The sequence below is a fragment of the Pipra filicauda genome, unplaced genomic scaffold, assembly GCF_003945595.2.
Source record: "Pipra filicauda isolate LSUMZ 115617 unplaced genomic scaffold, ASM394559v2 scaffold183_size1465899_pilon, whole genome shotgun sequence".
NCBI classification, from domain to species: Eukaryota; Metazoa; Chordata; class Aves; order Passeriformes; family Pipridae; genus Pipra; species Pipra filicauda.
Window position 1 is genome coordinate 265340 of NW_024104291.1, and position 15642 is coordinate 280981.

The following is a 15642-nucleotide window of genomic DNA, read 5'->3' on the forward strand; positions in this document are numbered from 1 at the left end:
GATACCACAAGTACTGATGTGAAAAACTTAATCTTATGAAGCTGACAGCTGTGCTTGCTTTACTAGATTTGTGAACAGAGTTCTCTGTTACCTGTTCTTTAAGCAATGACAGTAGCTTTGGCTTTTTCCACCTTTTCTGCAAGTCTAGTCGTTTTCCATTTGTGAGTGATGGGCAGTTGACTGATTCTCAGCGACTGTGAATATGAGGGAGACTGGTACTGCTGAACTTTGACCAGTATTGAGATGGGTCTTCTATTGAGCAGATGGTGTTTAAATTGATATGGACTTCAAGGAATACCAGTGTTCATGGACAAGTCCCTTTATTTACTTATTTTTGTAAATTCTTGTCTGTAAAATGTGGTGAATTACCAGTTTCAAGAATTACTATTTCCTTTTGTATCTGCCCTTTGCTGCATGGAAAGAATGGAATGAAAAGGAGAACAACAATAACAAAAAGAATGCCACTACTGAAACTATTAATTATTTTTTATTTCCTTGTATTGTAAATAATTAACATTGACAATGTCACAAAAATTTGTAGTGGTGTCCTTAAAATGATTGTTCCTTGAATGGAAGAGCTCACATGATTTCTATATCTGTTTAAAGACCTAGTCCATTTCAGGATTAAAAGTGTGATAAAATGCCTTTGTAATTGTCAAAAGTTTAAGCAAGTTGAAGCAGAATGTGTTACATGTGCTTTGACAAATGGAACAGAATACCTGAGAGCAAAGGTATTCTTCCAATGTTGTCAGAAAAATGCTGCTAGAATTACACTAATTAATTGTTTACCTGCATTAACGAGTAGAAAACCTTTCCTGTCATACAGCAAGTGTTTTTTCCATATAGGGCAGGTATCGAACTGGGGACTGTCTTGCTGTGCTTGTTACTCATCTTGACACATCTGTGAGTAAAACAAGGAAGAACAGCTATTGAAAGAGACACACTAGTGATTTGATCCGTTTTGTCAAGGTGTGAAGTAAAAAGACTAAATATGCCAGTGTTCTTTCTTTGATTTTTTTAGCTAAGAAGGGGGTTGGACTGCAGTGACACAGTTATTAGGGTAGATGATTTTATTCACAGTAATAGTTGTAGTGTAACATCCATGAAATAATATGCTCAAAATCCATGCTATCAAAATCTGTTTCTTGGCAGTTTCCATCTAAAGAATAATTAGATCTGGTAGGGAAACACAGCAGTCAAAAGATCAATAAATATTTCCCTTGAGTTCTAAGAATGTGATTTGAAAGTATCCTCTAGTTATCATGTTGGTTGTCTTTTGTTGGTACAACGCTGTGGAACTTTGAGGAGGATGATTTCCTTTTAATTTAAGTTTTTGCAAGGACAGAAGAGAAAGTTGTTTGTGAAAAGCTGTGGAAATGTTCTCTTTAGCTGTTCAAAATATACAGCTATTAATTGTTTGACAAGCAGTTTAGGAATAGAAATAAGTGCACAGACAGAGCTGCTGGAGCACAGTGCAAATGCGATTCTTATTACAGGTCCCTCTGTTATGTTTACCATGTCTAAGATCAGGGCGTGAGCCTGGGAAGAAGTACACTTCGGATACTACCTCCACCAAAGACAGAAAATGTTAGACAAGTCTTTTACACCCAGGCAAACGCCCCAAACTCCAGATTCTATACACTGGCAGCTCTTCTCTCCGTGTGATTCCATTCTTAAGTGACATACTTATCTGATAAAGCATTGTATGATGTGTTCTGTGACATTGTAGATGGGTCTCATCTCACCCATCTAAACATTGCAGTGGGACAAACCTTTCAGAGCTTTATTGCTTAGAATTTGTCCTTCCTTATTAATATACGTCTGCCCCCTCAGTCTTATCTTTTTGAGAGAGTTTTGGAAATTTTTTGCCAAGTCATTTAGTGGAAGGAGGGCACTTCAAGGAGAAAAGAATATGTTTTTCTGTTTTTCCTTAAATCCATAAGGATGTTATGGAAGGACTAGCTTAGAACAGGAACTCAATTCGGCTGAAGTAACTTTTGCTGATGAAAGTAGGCATAAATTTGTCCCAAATTATTACCAATTCAAAAAATAATATGTTAAGCATCTTAGAGGTTTGTTTAAGCTTCACAGCTGAAATGTTTGAAACATAGCCCTGTGTTATGCAAAAAAAGGACTTCTGGTGTTGTGGCCTTGTTTCTGCTCTGGGATGGGAGATACAGTTTGGTCTGAGCACACAATTTAAAATGGAGATCTTTCATGTTGGTTATACCTCCTCACTGACAGAGACCTGAATTGAGTCACTCATTCCATTCAAATATAGGGGGGACAAGATGATTGAAATTGGTTTGGGACTGGGAACTGAGGTGCCAGTGGAGAAAAATCTGGTGGGGAGGCAGTGTACTTGGCAAACATGTTGGAACAAGAAATGGTAACAGGAAGTGATGGCAGCGAAACTCTTGCTAGATAAGAAATTGCTTCCTGCAGGAAGGAAATTGTATCTGAAAACCAGTGCAGCATGGGTTGTGTGTTGAAACTCACAGACTGATCAAGGAGCCTCAAATGGAAAACGAGTTTCAAGGCAAGGGCAGGCAATTGAGTGGTTAGAGTGGTATTCAAAATTGGTGGCAAAGAAATTATATGACAGTAGAGAAATCTGTAGTTGGATGGTAACTGGAAAAATAGGGAATAGAATGAAGGTGGGACAGAAAGGCAGTGGAAGCACAGGGATGATGAATGCTGAGGGAGGTGAGTGGGGAGTGAGAATGAAGGTGGGACAGAAAGGCAGTGGAAGCACAGGGATGATGAATGCTGAGGGAGGTGAGTGGGGAGTGAGAATTTGGGGCAAAGCAAGCTGCATTCAGTAGTTGCTGACTTCCAATGCCTGGAGTGGGATCAGACGTGCAGATTTTCCTCTGCTGGTTGGTTACACAGATACCTGCTGTTGGTGGAGCCCATCCACCTTAAGGTGCTGGTCCGCAGAGTGGCTGCAGCTCCAGTGCTGCTGACACGTAGCTGTCAGCTCAAGTGTCAGAGGCCTGTGTGGGAGATGAAACTGGTGTAACCCTCATGGCAGTATTCCACCAGTGTCATGCGTGTGTTACTTAGGTGCCAGGGAAGTTTGCTTTTGACTGTCTGCAAATGTATAGATAAAATACTATTATGAGTAGCAATAGCAAATGCCCAAAAATTAGAAATCTGCAAAATCAAGATTTGCATTTTTGACTCCTTTGTTGTGCATTTGTTTTCAGATACTACACTTTAAATTACTTAATCACTTGCTGCTTTTTCTTTAGCCTCCTGAAAGTACGGGGTGTTCTGTTCTGGAAATATAACTTGAAGTGTGATGAAGGAGAGGACAATTTGTAGGATGCCTTCTTTGTGGTTACATGAATTTGTGACAATTAAAGCAGAACATTGCTGGAAGAAAAGTGTTAGTCTGGTGAGTTAAATTGAACTGCTCAGAAATTGCCTTTAATTGCATGTTTTTGCATTTTCTGAGTGCCCAGACTTTAGATACTAGGATCAGCTGTGTGAAAGAACTGAATACTTGCGTCCGCAAATAAAATCAATCAGAGCAGCATGAGCAACTGCGAAATCACAGTCTTCCAAATGTGGCATCTAGAATCCCTTCTTTAACACTTACTTCTGGGTTTCCCTTCCCCATATGGGAAACCAGTAGACTACTCACTGATTTCCTGTGGTATTGACAAAATAAATTAAAATCGTGAAGGACTTAGGTATTACTGTGATAAGCACATTAAATAAAACTCCAGGAGAAATTAATAATGGTGTGTTTCAAGCAAGGATTTCAGTATACCAGTCCATGGACTACACACTGAACAACAGAAAATAGTGCTGAGCAGCTGCTTGATAAGAGAGTGCTGTACCTCCTCTGCACATTAGGTATCTGCTATGGGGAAAAATAATGTTTGTTTGTCTGACTGAAGACAGCATGTGGGTGGGCTAGTAGATCAATGCTACAGATATATCCTTAGTTGTGGCTGTGTCTAACCTTTATGCTCTTGACTTTGCGGCTGCAATAGTTTTCTCTTAATGTAGCTTTTTAATGTAATATTGAATGCATACATTCTTTTTAAATAAAGTACGTGCAGTCACATAGGGACTGTGCTAGGTGCACCAACACTTTTTACTATCCAGGCTTTGAAAAATGTAGATGTAGGGAAAACCAGGAGTGATGGAATGATAACTAATTATTTGGGTAACCCAATAGTCTGTCTTTGAATAGTAGTCCATGGATAAATTTACATTCAAGATAATATGTGTCCTGTCAGTGAGAATGAGGAATTGTTTTGCCTCATTGTCTAAATACCTGGAGGGGTTGCTCTTGTACATTGTTCTCCCTCATACTTGTTTCATGAATATGTAAATTGGTGTGTCCCCATTGTTATTGTACTTCTCAGCTACTTTGGAAATTGGCTTATTCCATTCTTGGAATTCAGTTTGGGTTCTTTTGACAGCCCTGCTTTCAGTGTTTATATTTCGTATTTTATGAGGTGCCTTGGAGGCTGTTTTTCATGTTTAAGGACATCTTCATATATATAAAAAAGTAATATATTACTTTTGAATATCAACATGAAGTATTGGGCCTTCTGTTCCTGGATGAGGGATAGACTCATGGCATGAACTACGTTCTTAGTTCTGTGGCCAGGCAAGATGCAATGCTTTGAGTTGAGATTTTTCTTAATATGAAGCAGGAAGGGAGTGCTAGTGAGCCTGGCTGAGCCTCCCATGGCAGAGGCAGTTAGTTGTTATGATAGTGAAATTATTTTTTAGGAGTTTCAGTATTTCCTGCATTATCCACACTGTTGTTAGCTCACTGTTCTAGAAAACAGAGCTTTCCAAATCTTATCTCTCAAATGCTGTGGGGCAGCTTTCATTCCTGTATTATGCCTTTTTCTTCTCAATGAAGGTTTTTGTTCATAACAAAAGAGTCCATATCAAGTGCTCCTACTAATGTTACTATGTGTCTCTGTTTCCCTAACTCAGACAATGTTCGTGAATATCCTGTAGACTAAGATTAAAGGTTTAACTCTGTTTTGTCTGGATTGCAGTCCATCTCTCCTTATTCCCAGTGAGACAGTTTTGACTTTTAAAGGCTCGAAGTAGCTTTTGTTCCACAAAAATAGTTTCAAACTTAACTTGGGACCTAAAGGACCCTTTGTGTCCCTGACAGCTTTCTACATCTTTCTGTGAAGGACTATCTTGTTGGATGCCTGCTTCCACCAGGAAAATGAAATGATGATGAGCGAGACTTGTTTTCAGTTGTTTATTTATAGCTTAACAGTAAAAGCTTCACAAATTCTTTCCCTCCTTTGTTACTCTTCTTTCTAGACAGGATTGGCCTTTACCATATATTGAATTTCTTCTTCCGTCTCTTTCCAAGTTTCATTATGGTTACGGAATCAGGCTGTGGGTCCTGTTCCCCACCCCCCTCTGTCAAACCTATAGAAGCACTTTCCACTTTCAGCATGAGGAATTTAATTTTTAGTTTTTTAATGACTCTAAGAACTTGTCAGATGATCTTGATTATGCAAAAGAAAGAAAGAATGTTTCCCAGTGAACCCACAAATCTAGTTTTAGCTGTGAAATACTGCCTTTTGGAGCATGCATCCAACCATTGCAGCCGGGGCATAGCAGTAAGTAACATAAGAGGCCCGGCATACTGCAGGAGAAGGCCCCAGAGAATCAAAGGATAATTTGACTTCAAAGGGACCTTTAAAAGTCATCTGGACCAACCTTCTACTCAAAGTGGCCAGCTTGAAAGCTAGAGCCTGCTCTGAAGTTAGATCAGGTTGCTTGGGGCATATCCAGTCAGGTTTTGAATATCTCCAAGGATGAAGCCTCCACAGCCTCTCAGGGCAATCTGTCACAAAGTTAAACCACCCTTATGGAGGTGGAAAAAATGCAAATATATGGTCACAACTGTGTTAGCACGCTGTATCAGTTGCTGATCTCTTGACTAGCTCTGTGTATTCCAAAGCAAAGCTACGTGTTTGTGATCCGCTCATTTGTGTAGAGCACAACCCTTCTCATTTTCACAGCCTGTCTTTCTGAAAGAGTCTTTATCCATTCACTGCATTCCTCAGGCATGGGAACTATCCAGCTGCCAATGAGGGGAGATTATGGGTTGAAGTAATGATGTAAGTGCAGGTAGAAAGGTAGAGAGAAGTAACTTAGTAATGACTGGAAATTTTTGAGATGTGCATGCTCATATCGTGCTTCCTTTTGTTTTTCTGTTGATCTTCCCAGGATCATTCTGGCCTAAGACTGAAATGGTTCTTTGTGCACTCCTCCTTACATGCTTGGGACTAAAGGTGAGGCAGGATTCTGAAAGTGCATGCCCTTTGTGGATGCTTTGAGGTGAATAAGGTCTGTGGTTGCAGCCAAAACAGATGCCATAGGTGCAAACTGCATGTCTTAATGCTCGTAATTATTTGTCATGCTCGAACAAGTCTGGCAACCGGGCCTTTATAGCAGTTTTGCTGCAGATGTTCCTTAACCTGTCTGAGTGGAAGCCACTGGAGAATGTATTATGTGCATAGGTCGGAAGAGCAGGAGTTGGAAAACCAGGAGTCAATCTGACAGGCTCATTTTTACAAAGCTGGAAGCTGAGCTAGCATGGTGACCATAGAGTTGTAATTGTAGGAAGAAAAAACCCACCTCACAGGAGAAAATTCTGCGGTCTCAAAACAGCATTATCTTGACAATTTAAACTGTTCAGATCCTTGCTGTCGTTCCTATGATCCAGGCTTCTCTGTTGCAGCTGACACCTGGATTGATCAGATCCTACAGTGAGCTAGTTTGGCTTGCAGTACCTGTAGAAATTGAATTCTGCACAACAGAAGAGTTTTCTGCTGGTGTAGGAAGTTTACCTGCTCACCACTGGGTCTGGGAGCACTAGTGTGGGTGATAGGGAGTGGGTGGTACTACATGCCACTGTAGGATTACATGGAGCTGGAGAGTAAAACTGTTGGCAGCCACAGTGACTTAAATTGTCTTAGAACCACAAGGTTGTGTGAGTGTTTTGTTCAACACTGGAATTTCTAAAGAGTTGCTTATTTCTTCCCCTTTCTTGCTTGGGCCTTCCAAGGTTCGTAGCATGCTGTTAAACCTTTTCCTTTCAGAATTTTTAATCTTCTTGAATTGTTAGAGGCGGAGTCTAGGATTGAATGTAAATTTCAATTTTGTTATGAAGAACAGATCAAGAGTGGCATTTGGTAATGACATTTCCATGATTGTGTTGCTGTAAAGTGGAAGAACTTGAAGAAAAATGTAATCTGCAAATATTTAAAGGAGGTTCTTCGAGAAATCTATGGAAAAGGTAAATGAACTAAGGAGACTTGTCATACCTGAAGCTGGTAAAAAAGCTTTTGTTTCTATTCTCTGCCAATGACTTGTCTGTGATGAGAACAGTAGCCTCATTGTGATTTTTGTTTCTTTGTAAATTGGGAGGCGATCATTTCAGAAAAGACATGAGAGCTTTAGAGCCTGTAGTGTAGAGTGAATGTTTATAAAGATACTTAGGAACTTGTAGGGATCGGTAAACTCAGAATTACCCTTACAATCTAGAGATTAGTGGTAAAATCTCTTAAATGGGATGTCTTCAAAGGTCAAAACAAGCTGACATTGACGGATTCCCTTCTGCTTCCTTTAGTCTGCTGTCTGTGAATACAGTACTACTGCTGCATGATTTTTTTTATTTGACTGGACTGGTTGGAAGGACTGTGTACCTGTGTGATTCTGAGGAGCATTTTCTTTTAAGAGGAAAGTTACAGATTGTACAGAGTGTATTAATTAGGGAGCGTAGTAAGTATCTTAATTAGTTAACATGTTTTTGGCATTAGGTGGAAGCTTCTGCATCCGGATCAGGTGAGAAATAATACTGTGATGTTTTCATTACAGTTTGGGCATGGAGCGTGTGTACAGCTGCTGTGGTGTAATTTAACTCTTTAAAGCTGGGAAGAGGAAGCAAGCTCAGTGAGTGTGCTTACAGAGGTGTGGGAAAAATGTAATTCTTCCTTCTCTCCTTTGTTTTGTGAATGGTTTCATGTTAGTCTGTCAAAACGAAGAAATTTTCGGTTATAGCTTTGGGTTTAGAACAATTTTTGGGGGGTGCAGCTGTTGGTGTAGAAAAATACTGTACTCATGATGACACCTGGAACTGTTGTATACTGTATATCTGAGTAAATAAAGTTTTTCTCTGACACATTAAAAAAACCCAAAGAAACAGAGAATCTCCCCATTGACAGGAGTTGATATTATCTCTACAAGCTTTGGAGTCAGTTTTAACTCAATTTTTTTCCAAAATATCACAGTTAAATTCCTTCCTTTTAGAAGGACACATTTGATTCCAAAATAAGTGTCTCAAATTCATAAATTTAATGCAATTTGATTAGAAAGGCCTTAGACTGCAATGGCAGGTCAAAAAAATAAGTTGAGGCGATCTTTCCATTCACCAGAATTCAGGCTCAGTTAAACATATTTAGGAAAAATTGGAAAGGACAGGGATTTGGATATAATCTATTAAAAGTTTTTGACAGTGTAGAAGTGCTTCTAGATGTGTTTTCTGTTATGGGAGACAGATAGGAAGGGTATATGTCTTCATTACAGATTGAAAACTCACATGGGATGTTTCTCCACAACAGTTTGCTTAAGTAAAAAAAGGGCAGATTACTGAGATAAAAGAAGTTATTGTTTGGTAGCAGAGAGAGGTGAGGTGCATTAAGTTGCACATTTTAAAGATATTTAGTAGATTTTTGGCATTGCAGGAAAAAATTCAATTAATCTCAGATGGGAGGAGAAACTCTGCCATTCTGGGTTGCTTGAAATCTTCCTTGAGCTTTCTTCCTACTTTTGGAAAGACCTTTCCAATTACATTTTTTTTTTTGGGTATATCCTTAACTTTTTTCTCCTTCATCTGCTATTCAAAATGATCAGAAGTTGCACATTTAAAACATAGAAAAGACTGACTGTGAGTAGAGTGAGTTTACAGTAAGGTATGTTTGCGTGTATTTAGCAGTGTTAGGTTAGTGGTTGGACCTGATCTTAGAGGTCTTTTCCAACCTTAATAATTTTATGATTCTTTTCTTGTTCTGTAACATTGAAGACTTGCATTTTAGGATGGGATTGTTTAATGTTTATGGATTTCTGTGTTTGAGGGGGGAGTGGATTCCAGAACTTGTTATTTCTAAGGCTGTCAGTGTCTGTGGGCTGTAGATACATGATACAGGACAGACACTTTGCACAAGTGGGTATTCTATCAGTTAAAGATGCTTTTAGATTAAAACACTGTAAAGCATACGTATTTGACCCAGGAATGTTCTGAGATCCTCCTAGTGGGAGGTACAGAAAGCCTAGTGAGGTGCAAGAAGTCTCACCTACAGACACATAAAAACCAGGAGATCATGTCTAGGTTATAAACAGATGTCTGCTTTTGAAGTGTGGTCTGTGCTGAGCAGTGGGTTTAAGTGAAGGTTTAATAGAATCATAGAATCATAGAATCATCTGGGTTGGAAGGGACCTCTGAGATCATCAAGTCCAACCCTTGATCCAACACCACCATGGTTACTAGACCAGGGCACTCAGTGCCACATCCAGTCTCATCTTAAAAACCTCCAGGGATGGAGAATCCACCACTTCCCTGGGCAGCCCATTCCAATGCCTGAGTACCCTCTCTGTAAAGAATTTCTTCCTAATATCTAACCTAAACCTCCCCTGGCAGAGCTTAAGACCACACCCTCTTGTCTTACTGATAGTTGCCTGGGAAAAGAGACCAACCCCCACCTGGCTACAACCTCCTTTCAGGGAGTTGTAGAGAGTGATGAGGTCTCCCCTGAGCCTCCTCTTCTCCGGGCTAAACAACCCCAGCTCCCTCAGCCTCTCCTCATAGGACTTGTGCTCAAGTCCCTTCACCAGCCTTATTGTTCTTCTCTGGACCTGCTCCAGCACCTCAATATCCTTCCTGAACTGAAGGACCCAGAACTGGACACAGTACTCCAGGTGTGGCCTCACCAGCACTGAGTACAGGGGGAAGAATCACTTCCCTGGACCTGCTGGCCACCCTGTTCCTGATCCAGGCCAGGATGCCATTGGCCTTCTTGGCCACCTGGGCACACTGCTGGCTCATGTTCAGCTTCCTGTCAATCCAAACTCCCATGTCCCTTTCTGTCTGGCTGCTCTCCAGCCACTCTCTTCCCAGCCTGTAGCGCTGCGTGGGGTTGTTGTGGCCAAAGTGCAGGACTCGGCACTTGGCCTTGTTGAACCTAATCCCACTGGAATCAGCCCAACTCTCCAGCCTGTCCAGGTCCCTCTGCAGAGCCCTCCTGCCTTCCAGCTGATCGACACTCCCCCCCAACTTAGTGTCATCTGCAAATTTGCTGATGGTGGACTCAATCCCCTCATCTAAATCATCAGTAAAGATATTAAATAGAACTGGGCCCAACACTGATCCCTGGGGGACACCACTGGTGACCGGCCGCCAACTGGATACACCACCACTCTCTGGGCCTGGCCCTCCAGCCAGTTCCTAACCCAGCACAGTGCCCCTGTCCAAGCTGTGAGCTGCCAGCTTTTTCAGGAGTATGATGTGGGAGACGGTGTCAAAGGCTTTGCTGAAGTCCAGATAGACACATCCACAGCCTTCCCCTCATCCACCAGGCAGGTCACCTAATCATAAAAGGAGATCAGGTTGGTCAGACAGGACCTGCCCCTCCTAAACCTGTGCTGGCTGGGTCTGATCCCTTGTCCATCCTGTAGGTGCTGTGTGATTGCACTTAGGATGATCTGCTCCATCATCATAAGGCTTTGCTAAATATACGGCTCCTGGTTTCCAAAATGGGGAACCCTTGTTTCCCTCTGTCACCCCTGTTCCCAGTTACGCCATCATTTCTTCCTTGTGCAGGCACTTTGACTCATGTTCTAATCACAAGCTAATTAATGAAGTTCACAAAAAACCCCCCACCTATTTCCACCTGTTAGTTTTCTGGCATTCAGATTTGTTGAGGTGGCCTGTGGTGCAAACATGTGGGCACCATGGCTAGCTCTGAAGTGCAAGCAGTAGGGAGATAGATATAGAATATCTTTTTTTTTTTTGATAACCAAGCATGTTCCTGTTCTTTTGTTTTCTGCGTCTTCACTTTTATCTTAGCTCTGGTGACTGCTGAGTGTAACTCATGGGTATTTGATTTGGTTAGGACCCTACTGCTTTTGTCAGCTCGAGTGGGTCAGCTGTCAAGAGTGGTAAATAGGGGGGAAGAGGACAGCTTTTAATTCAGATTTCAATTAACTGTTTTCTAAGTTTCAGTTCTTCACTACTTACGAAGTTTTGATGGTCTATTCTAGTCGCATCTCTGTTTTCTAGGTAGATAACTTTCCCCTTCTTTCTTGTCCCTACTTTATTCTTAGACCTGGTTCATGCTGCCTTTGACATATAAATATGATACTGGTTTTTCATCTGGGAGTGCTAATCTATGTTCTCAGATATTCATAGACTGTTATAACATTGAGTTTCTAAGACCATTGCAATTGTGTATGAAATTTTTATCACAAATATTAACTTTGAAATAATTTTGATACCATTTTGAAATGATCCAGTTTTCAGTGTTTAGGGTTTTTCCTACTAGACATGAAAGACATAACAACACAACTTTGGTTCAAACAATGTTCAGTTGTTAAGATTTGACATTGATTGCATCTGAATATCTTTCTAAATTGATTACTTATTTAAAAACAATATTCGTGTTTGTGATATCCCTTTTACCTATGTCTTTATATTTGGGTCCATTCACTACGCAGTTATGCATGACTCTGAAGAAGTGCGTATGGATGGGATTATAAGCAAGCAATGTATGGTGACTAGAAATACAGCTCAGAAACAAGATTTAGCCATAGTCAGTCTGCTTAGTGTTGATTTAGTGAGGTATGCATGTAAGCATTTGGTCTATTTTCCCCTTTTGCCCAGAAAGAACCCCTAGGCCAGAATGGCCATAATCACTTTGAGCATCATCATCTTTACCAAATTTTTCACCATTTTTAAGAGCCTGTGCATTTCTAAGAATACTTCTGTATTCTTTCCTGGGAAAGGGAAGAGGTCCTCTGAGTCCAGGAAGGGACGTGAAGTACAGGTGGTTTGACTCGGGTACCTGTTTGCTCTGTTTGGAGCTGCAGCAGTGACCTTTTGTGAAGGTTTTCACAATGCTTGTGTTAGGAATTTATGAATTGAAGCTGGATGTGCTTCTCTTAATTTCTCTGTCCCCTGTTTCAGAATAGTATGGCATAGTACTGTTTTAGAGAGATTGGTTTTGTCTTTGCTCTGTGTGATTTCATTTGAACTGCTGAGCTATGGAAGTCTATCTTGGCGAGAAACCGTTTTTGGTTAAATTTTTGTGGAGAAGGAAATTGAGGTTATATTAAACACATGGAGTTGAATGTCAGCACTTGTTAATTTGGTTTGAAAATACTAGTGAGTAGGATAGGAAGGGAGAAAATATGCACTTAAAACACCTAGCACCGAAGTATTGTAGAAATCTGTTTCTTTGGACACTAGAATAAAAAATAGCTTGGTAATACTAGATGTCAAAGAGGCTTTTACAAGGCAGTGAAATTTTGGAGAAATTGTGACTACTTAGTGTTCAGACTAATAAACTGTGGTTGTCAGGTGGTAAGTGATACAGAGAAAATTCCTGTGCAGCTTCAAAGGAGAAGTTTAGTGTTAATAAATTGGTGGTTCTCTAAAATTGCAGTGCTTAGCTGCTTTTCAAAGGTTAAGTTCTGGTTTAAATAAAATTGCATTTAAAGTGTGATACTTTATCTAGTATACAGCTGCCACAGGCAGCCACTTCTCAGAAGAAGAATTTAACTTCAGTGACTACCTCTGTCTTTGGCAAAACCCCCAGGAAATGTCAGCTGCTCCAAAATACTTACACATCTCCATGAACTTATATTTTTCAAATGAATTTGAAAAAATAATATATCACCCAATTTCTGGGAGTTCTATGTTGCTTAGATATAAGAGATACATAAAGTTAAATAGCAGCAAGCTTTTGAGGTATAGAATAGTACTTTGTTAATGATAATTCCACTTTTGTTAATTATTACTAAATTCTGCCACAGTCTTGATAGAATGTATATTTGAAGTATGCTGAGTTTTAAGAATTTTAGAGATCTAGTTGTGTTTAGTTTAGTGAGGGAATGTATATCCTATTATTGCAGTAATTTGCTATTAAAGTTTGGGATATCTCCCTTTTGGAGCTTGAAGCTTGCTTTTACATGGCAATTAGGGTGAAACACATTTAATTCCCTGCAAGTAAACTGTTAGTAATTATTAAACACTTTAGAAATTTAATGCAAATATTATGCAGTGTCTTGTGGCTGACAGATACTGGGAGGAGAGATGAACCAGAAATAGTAATGCCCTGTTCTGAGACCAGGAGGGAGTCCAGGTTTGTAGAAAAATTCAGTGATTTATGTGAGAACAACTGATTAATTGGGAAAAGTAAATAGCAGGATGTAATATCCTCAAAATACGAGGAAATGTTTGTGTGATAGAAGGCTTGCCTGTTTTTCCCAGCTGAGTGAGATGACTTAATTATAATCGGCTTGCTGAGTGACTGTTCATCTGGGAAACGTTAGCAACTCCATGGATGGGTGGATGAATAAATTCGTATTACAAAGTTGTGAGAGCTGGAGACTTTCAGGGTAGCGTACAGATCTCTGAGGAAAAATCTGGGTAATATTTCTGGAAGTTCTCAGACCCTGCTAGCTCCTGTAGGGAATGTGATGGGAGCTAATGTATGTTTTGTGCTTTTGAAACTTCATTCAGGTTTTATTTTTTGTAATGCTGCGTCCACGATGACCAGTTGTTATTCCACTTGTACGCTTGTATGTCTGTTAGAAAAATACTCCACATACTGGATTTGTCTGAATACTGAAACACTTTTTTCCTGCTTCATTTTACTTATGTATTTCAGAGAGTTGGCATTTATTAGAGGTTTTACTATAGGCAGAGGTAGTTACTGAAGTTAAAGTGGCTGCTTGGGGCAGATGAGGCCACAGAGTGAGGATTCCTTGCATAGTTATCCATGCTCTACATGAAATAATTTAATAGTCACACAATTTTCAGACAAATTCTGTGAAATGTATACATTTGGAAGTCAGTTTGAAAGAAGATGACTTAATGACTAGAATGTTTTATGTTGCTGAATTCATGGCAGCACTGCATAGGGAGTGCTGGCAAACCCACCTTCTGTGCATCATTCCTGCTCTTTTGGTCTGTTTGGTCAGAAATGTGATGGGTAGCAAGGCAGTTACAGTTGTCTTCAGGCACAGAGTGAAAAGCTTGGTCTTTTTCATCATGGAAACCTGTTCCCTGATTTAGGTTTTTCTAATGTACATATAGAAGTAAAGGTAAATTTCTCCCTGGGGAAGTTTCTTATTTGTTATTCTTATGTCAGTGTCCTTTGGGTTTCTTCCCCAGGCCATATATTCTGACATTTCCAGCTACTTTAATCTTTTCATCTGGCTTAGTCTGTCACTTAATACCGATCATTGTATAAAAATAGAAGCTTGGTATCAGTAATTTTATTTACATGTAAGCCCACCCAGATCTCCTTCTGCTTGTGTATTAAATACTTTAGGCATTTAGCTTTGTATCTTATTTTATTGAAGAAGTTGACTGTGATTCTTATGGTCACATGCTGTACTTGTAGACCTGTTTTGGAGTCCTAAGTATTTCATGGCCTTTGTGACTCAGTTTGCTTATTTTGACTGTTTTCCAAAATTATAATTTGGGCTGAAAATACTTCTATAAATTTATTTAATATTACCAAGTTTTTCTGTTGTTAAAAATGCCTGATGTTTGCTATATCGAGAGCTATATAAAATCTGAAATGATTTTTGATGTCCTTGTAAATCTTTGAGATTTTAGACCTGTCTCCTGAAATTATGTTCCTTCTATGAAAACATTTGCATTGTTTCAGATAAAGTACAGTTGTTTGTAACATGGAAACTGGACATGAGATACTGCTTTGCAGTGGTTACTAATCTGCTGATGAATGATTCTTGTAGAGATTGGAAGGGAATGGTGTAGGCTGCAAACTGAATATAATGAGTTTCAAAAATGTAAGCAATTTAAAATACTGCTTGGATGTGAATTAAAATGTTCAGAAGCCACACAGTTTCTCAGTCTTGATCCTTTTTAGCCATCCATAATGCTGTCATCGCAGAAGTGTTTCCTAGAGTTTCTGGACTGCAAAAAAACTAGGATAACTGTGTAGATGAAACACCAATGCTTATAAATTGCAAACGGTGTACTCTGACTGTGGTTTTGATTGGCTTGCAGAGGAGTGTTTGGTTTGCAGCAAGCTTGTCCCAGCTGTATTGTGAGATTCATGAGTAGTGTAGCATCCATTCACTGAGACTTACGGTCATGCATTTTGCCTTGTATTTCGCTGTAAGATGGGAACAAGCACATAGCTTGGGAGTCTTAGCTGATGGGCATCGACTTATTAAGTCAAGTTTTGTTTGTATGTCTGTATTTTGAGGCATTTCATTGGGAATGTGTGCCACCTAAATGATAACTCTAGAGTGAGACTTTTCAGCTGAGAAATTGTGATTGTGAGATAAACTTGTCATAGAAAAGAGATCAGAAGGTACTGAAAAAAC

At 39.7% G+C, this 15642-nt stretch overlaps 1 protein-coding gene across 9 annotated transcripts in view; it reads left to right on the forward strand.

Annotated features, from left to right (window-relative positions):
* The window catches only part of RIMKLB (ribosomal modification protein rimK like family member B), a 53659-nt gene that overhangs the window by 14892 nt on the left and 23125 nt on the right, over window positions 1–15642 (forward strand). The window contains exon 2 of one of the 9 annotated variants that reach the window (XM_027723938.2): window positions 6232–6296. The exons of the other annotated variants lie outside the window; for them this stretch is intronic. Coding sequence (XP_027579739.1) covers window positions 6281–6296 — 16 coding nt within the window. The 5' untranslated portion in view covers window positions 6232–6280. The remainder of the gene's footprint in view (window positions 1–6231; window positions 6297–15642) is intronic. 9 annotated transcript variants of the gene reach the window in all.